Source organism: Rhinopithecus bieti, unplaced genomic scaffold (genome assembly GCF_001698545.2).
Source record: "Rhinopithecus bieti isolate Rb0 unplaced genomic scaffold, ASM169854v2 scaffold_1599, whole genome shotgun sequence".
Lineage (NCBI taxonomy): Eukaryota > Metazoa > Chordata > Mammalia > Primates > Cercopithecidae > Rhinopithecus > Rhinopithecus bieti.
The window spans coordinates 6,751,603-6,757,057 of NW_016804139.1; the positions used below are offsets into that span (position 1 = coordinate 6,751,603).

Sequence of the window (5,455 nt, forward strand, 5' to 3'; positions counted from 1 at the left end):
CCTCTGAAGATACTGAGTCATAGCCATCTCCTCACACGAACCACACATCTGGAGCAAAGATGGACCTCTTAAGGTAATTGATCTTACGCATTAACCGTTTACCAAACACATGTCTGATACTTACTTGGGTGTATTCCACAGCATGTGGACTGTGGTCCCCTGTGTTTGCCAGGAATGCTGTAAAGTAGGTTTTACTCTACTCATGATTGCAATTTGCACACTGGTCCGTGGACACCTGGAGGCCTGTGCTGTGTTCCCTGTAACTGGAAATGTGCTCTGAACTTGTCTGTCTCCCTTGGCTGCTCCTGGCCCTTGGTACCAGCTCCCAGGGGTGTCCACAAGCACTTCGGACAGAAGGTGAAGGTGGAATTTCAAAAAGATTGACTGGATCTTCGGTGACAAGCTTGGATGAGTTATGGTCCCAACATGGGCCCTCTCAGAATTGCCAGGAGGAGGCTTTGGCAGGTGCCAGAAGTGCCATGGGGCCTGTCTCCCTCTGCTGCGTCCAGTGGGTGCAAGTCAGCCAACGTGTGGCCAGAGTGTCTGCATGGTGTCACAACCCTCAGATGTCTTTCCTTCCACCTTTTTTTTAAAGAATCCCAAATAACTCACTTGAAGTGTCTTAAAGGCGAGCAAGTTTTATGAAAATGAATCCTTTCTCAGTTAATTAATCAAATGGGTGAATCCCAACCCTCTCTAGTTTCTTTCCCTGGTCAGAGTGGGGAGCTGGTGTTAGCTGTGGGATTCACTGTGGCATCCTACACCAAACGCAAAGAAGACAAAAATGTGGCGTGCAGAGCTGGGCTTGATTCCCAAGTCACAGTCAGGACCCCACTATGGTAGACCGGACATCTCTCTAGCTGCTTACAGAGAGGGAACTAGGGAGTTGAGGGAGGAGTTAGGGGCCAGGGAGATTCACTTGAGTCTGATTTTCCAGGTGAATGAGAAGGGATGGCTTGGTCGAGGGTTTGGTGCCGACACATTCCTTGGAGAGGCATGTCATCACCATCAGTATTTGTCAATAGTGTTGTGTTTTAGCAAGAAGATTCAGCTGGTCAAATTTTTTGGGTCACCTTGAAGATGCTGACACATTTTGTGTGCTGTGATTGTTCTGAAGGCAGAGTAGCTCTAACCACGGAGAAGCCCAAATAAAAATCAATACCCCCCCATGACCACCTTTCTGAAACACACCTTTCTCTAGAAAACACTGCCCCCCTTTCTCCCAAACTTCTTCTTATTTTCGGATTCCATCTCTTTGTATGTGCTAATCTAGTGTAGCATGGAACACATATTGGGAGCTGGGTGCACTGCTTATCTTCAAGGGCGACAGTCGTGTCTGACCTGAGATTGGAGGATCGTTTCCAGTGTGAAGGAGTGTGAGGGAGCAGGCACAGACACAGACAGTGAGAGCAGTGTCACTTTAGTGGTATGGAGACAGCAGAGGGACTGGAGGCTTTAGCTGTTGGCAGCTATGGTGTCTTCAATCCAGTCCACATAGTTGTAGACCTTGGTGTAGACTCCAGGCCTGTTCTCCTGGGCACAGCCATAGCCCCAGGAGACAATTCCTTGGAGCTCTCCGTTGGAGACCACAGGGCCACCAGAGTCACCCTGGGGAGAAGGGAGAAGTTGTATGAAGAGAGAGATAGAGGAGGAAAATAACTACATTTACTCTGAATCTTAAAAGACCCCCTTTCCAGCCAGCTCTGTGGCTCCATGTCCTTCTCATGGTGGCCCATCCTCTGTTCTTCCTAAGCAGACAGCATGCAGCCCAAGGGAGCCTTCCTCACTTCTCCATGGGGGCACTGCAGGGAGCCTCCTCAGCCCCGCCACTTTGGGAGTTGAAATCTTTTTCCTGGGTGGGACCTGGGTATCAGTGGGAGCCTCAGCATGGGAAGGGTTGTTCAAATCACCTGGCAGGAATCCTTGCCTCCCTCAAGGAAACCCACACAGAACATGTTGCTGGTAATCTCTCCAGGGTAGGAGGCTTCACACTCAGTCTGGTTCAGCACAGGAGCATACAGGCACTGCAGCTCGTCTGGGTAGTCGGCTGTGAGGATCAGGACGAGATGAAAGAAAGTAGAAATGTGGGTCAGGCCAGAGAAGCAGACAATAACATAGGATGGAACACTGAAGAGGAACACTGCCCCTGGAGAGGACTCCAAAATATAAGTCTTGGCAAGGGACTCTGGCTTTTAGTTCCCAAAATGATCATCGTTCAACCCCTCCCAAGACGTGATCATAGCAAGTTCTCCATTTGTCCTGTCTTTTGACGTTAGGTGCCCATTCCTTGAGATTTTGCATCTCTCTGGTGCCCAGTACAGAGCCTATGGTCACTAGAAATGAATATTAAGCCTGGAGGCGAGAGGATTCAACTTAAGGGGCATGCTTCATTTGGGAAATTGTGAGGATGGAGGGAAGTAGAAGGGCAAAGGTTGCCACTCACCACCAGAACTCAGAGTGTTGCCCCAGCCGGAGATGAGGCACTCAGTGCCAGCAGCTGGAGGGGTGGTGGGCAGAGGGATGGTGGACACGTTTTCATTGATAACGGCAGGCCTGGAGAGCTTGATCAGCATGATGTCATTGTCCAGAGTCCTCCTGTTGTATTTGGGGTGGCGGATTTTCTTGGCTGCATTGATGAACTGCTCATTCCCCTCCAGGACTTCGATGTTGTGCTCTCCCAGTCTCACCTGGATGCGGCCGCTGGGCAGGGCAGGCATGGTGAAGACCTTCTCCCACAACCGGGGCCCTCATTCCACCTTCCCTAGGGTCCTTAAGCTCCCTGCTCATGGACAGCTCTGGAGGCATGGGGTGGGGTGTGTGGCCATATCTCATGGGCAGGAGAGGGATGTGGGTCAGTGTAGGTGTGAGACCCAGGACCTTTCTGCTTCAGAGGTTGGTGGTAGTAGGGTGGGGAAGAGTCAAAGAGATCCCACCATCACAGCCTCTTTCCCACAATCTCCACTGTCACTAGCACTGTGGGCACAAGGAGCTCCTTGTAATTTTCCCAGCATTCTTCACCACAGGTCTTTGCTAACTGTGCACAGTACCTGTTCCTCCCTCCCTTGTTGGCCTGGTGAGCACCACTCTTCTGTGTAATCTAATCCAAGGGTAGCCATAGCATTAGTATCTCCTGGGAACTCGTTAGAAATGTAGATTCTTGGTCCTTACCCCCATCTACTGATCACAACCCTGGGACGGGACCCAGTGATTTGTGACTTAAGCCTGCAGGTGGTTCTGGCACCTACTCAGGTTTGAGAGTTCTTGGCGGAGGCAGCGGTCTCAGCTCTGTCTATGCACTCTGCAGTTACCAGAAGTAGAGTGTTATATACTCACTGATATTCACAACCTCTTCCTGAAAACTTTGAGTTAATTGCCCAGGGATAGGATACAGGCATCAGTATTTTCAAAAACTCTTTCTTAGGTGACTTTAATGTGTAGCTATCCAGCAAAAGGATAGCTCCACCACCTCTCCCATCCGTCTTACCCAACCTCAAGATTTCTCAGGGCTGAAAGCTCTCCCAGGCAGCCTGGCTGGGAGTTTTGCAATCAGGGGCCCCACACTTACAGCTTCCAGCAGTGACCTGCTGACACCACCCACTGCTCCCTGATGAGGGAGCCACCACAGAAGTGGTAGCCAGAATTCAGGGACACCTGGTAGGGGACAGAATTCTCCTCACAGGTGTAGCCCCCAACGATCTTGTCATCATCATCAAAGGGGACAGCAACTGCAGTGGAGATGGGAAGGGAGAAGGCAAGTCATTAGCACGTTAGGGGTGGTGCTCCCAGGCTGCAGTTCCTTCCTGCTAATTAGAAATCCTTAAGAAGCACAGTGAGGCTAGGCAATGGAGGGAGCACTGTCACCCCTGGTGAGCATCAGTGGATGTGGCTCCCAAGTCTCTGTGTCTGAAGGGCATGTAGCTTGGTACCCTGCGGGGTTTCAGATCTCTCCTGGGGTCACCAGGCTAAGGAAGCAAGAAATGTCCTCACAATACTTCCAGTGGGATAGGAATTGGGATGTGTCTGTCTCACCCACTGAATGCTTCTCTCTTTCGTTCACCACCTGTGTACTCCACCTGGCTATTTAAGCCCTGGATGGTCACGATACTTTGGCCAAGCTAGGAAACCCCCCTGTCTGTGTAGACCTGGCCATGACCAGCTTTCCCTTCAGCCCAGATCTGTGCAGTGAGGGCAGAGTTGAGGGCAGCCCCAGGCTCACTTCAGCAGAACAGAGGTAGATGTTATTACTGGCCAATAGAACAGCAATTTTTAACCTTTGGCTGCATGCCTGGAAATGTTAAAAATTACTTGGGAAGCTTAAAAGCCCAGGACACAGGCTGCACCCGTCAAATGAAGTTAGAATGTCTAGAGTTGAGTCTCTGGCACGAGTAATTTCTCACCCTCCCCAGTTGCATCTGAGGTTCAGAGTAGCTATAATGTTGCTATTCTGGTGCTGTCAGAGAGAAGCCTGAAGCCTACTGCTTCATTTCATGGGCCAACCCAACTGGTCTCCCTTCCAAGCTTCGGCGACCACAACTGGGATATGGATGAATGACAGTGGTGGCAGTGAAATCAGGGAGAAGTTGAAACAGGTGAGGCTTAAAGAGAGCCCAAGGAGACGGGAAGTAGAGATGCCAGCTGGAGGAAATAGAACATCAGAGCACAGTCAAAAGAGGAGAAGTAGCAAGAATGGAAGGGCATGTGTCTGCCAGGAAAGGGTGTGGGTGGGGCCTGAGGCGGGGCATGATACTCACCAGCAGCTGCCACAAAGGCAAGGATCAGGAGTGGATTCATGGTGGTAGAGTGTGCCTGACTGGTGGTGGAGGAGCCATCTTTATACCTCCCAAGGATCGGGAGAGGAGGTGTCTGTGAGGTGAGGGTCACCACGCCTCCCAACACAAACAAACCTGCAGCTTTCCCCTTCCCAGGGTCTTGCATCAGCTCGGCTATGTTTGGCCACTCTGTGGGTTTGTGATTCACATGTGATAAGGAAACTTGCCTTCTGAAAGGAGAGAGAGAAACTGGCTGTTTCCTGGAAGGATGCTGGGATGGGAAAGAGGGAAAACCAAGCCCCAGATCACATAGCTGGGCTTTCTTTATTTTTATTTTTATTATTATACTTTAAGTTCTAGGGTACATGTTCATAACGTGCAGGTTTGTTACATATGTATACTTGTGCCATGTTGGTGTGCTGCACCCATCAACTTGTCAGCACCCATCAACTCGTCATTTACATCAGGTATAACTCCCAATGCAATCCCTCCCCCTCCCCCCTCCCCATAATAGGCCCTGGTGTGTGATGTTCCCCTTCCCGAGTCCAAGTGATCTCATTGTTCAGTTCCCACCTATGAGTGAGAACATGTGGTGTTTGGTTTTCTGTTCTTGAGATAGTTTGCTGAGAATGATGGTTTCCAGCTGCATCCATGTCCCTACAAAGGACGCAAACTCATCCTTTTTT

General features: G+C 50.3%; 1 protein-coding gene across 4 annotated transcripts in view; it reads right to left on the bottom strand.

The window, feature by feature from the left end:
• Positions 1-1,455: 1,455 nt before the first annotated feature.
• LOC108526181 (trypsin-2-like) overlaps positions 1,456-5,455 on the bottom strand; it is a 7,513-nt gene continuing 3,513 nt past the window's right edge. Inside the window, exons 1-6 of one of the 4 annotated variants that reach the window (XM_017866834.1) lie at positions 4,752-4,791; positions 3,567-3,725; positions 3,334-3,376; positions 2,444-2,700; positions 1,911-2,047; positions 1,456-1,608 (exon numbers count right to left, since the gene is read on the bottom strand). In XM_017866834.1, coding sequence (XP_017722323.1) covers positions 1,456-1,608; positions 1,911-2,047; positions 2,444-2,700; positions 3,334-3,376; positions 3,567-3,725; positions 4,752-4,791 — 789 coding nt within the window. Of the gene's footprint in view, positions 1,609-1,910; positions 2,048-2,443; positions 2,701-3,333; positions 3,377-3,565; positions 3,726-4,751; positions 4,792-5,455 lie in introns of those variants that run through there. The other 3 variants (XM_017866836.1, XM_017866835.1, XM_017866832.1) reach the window with 3 other exon arrangements.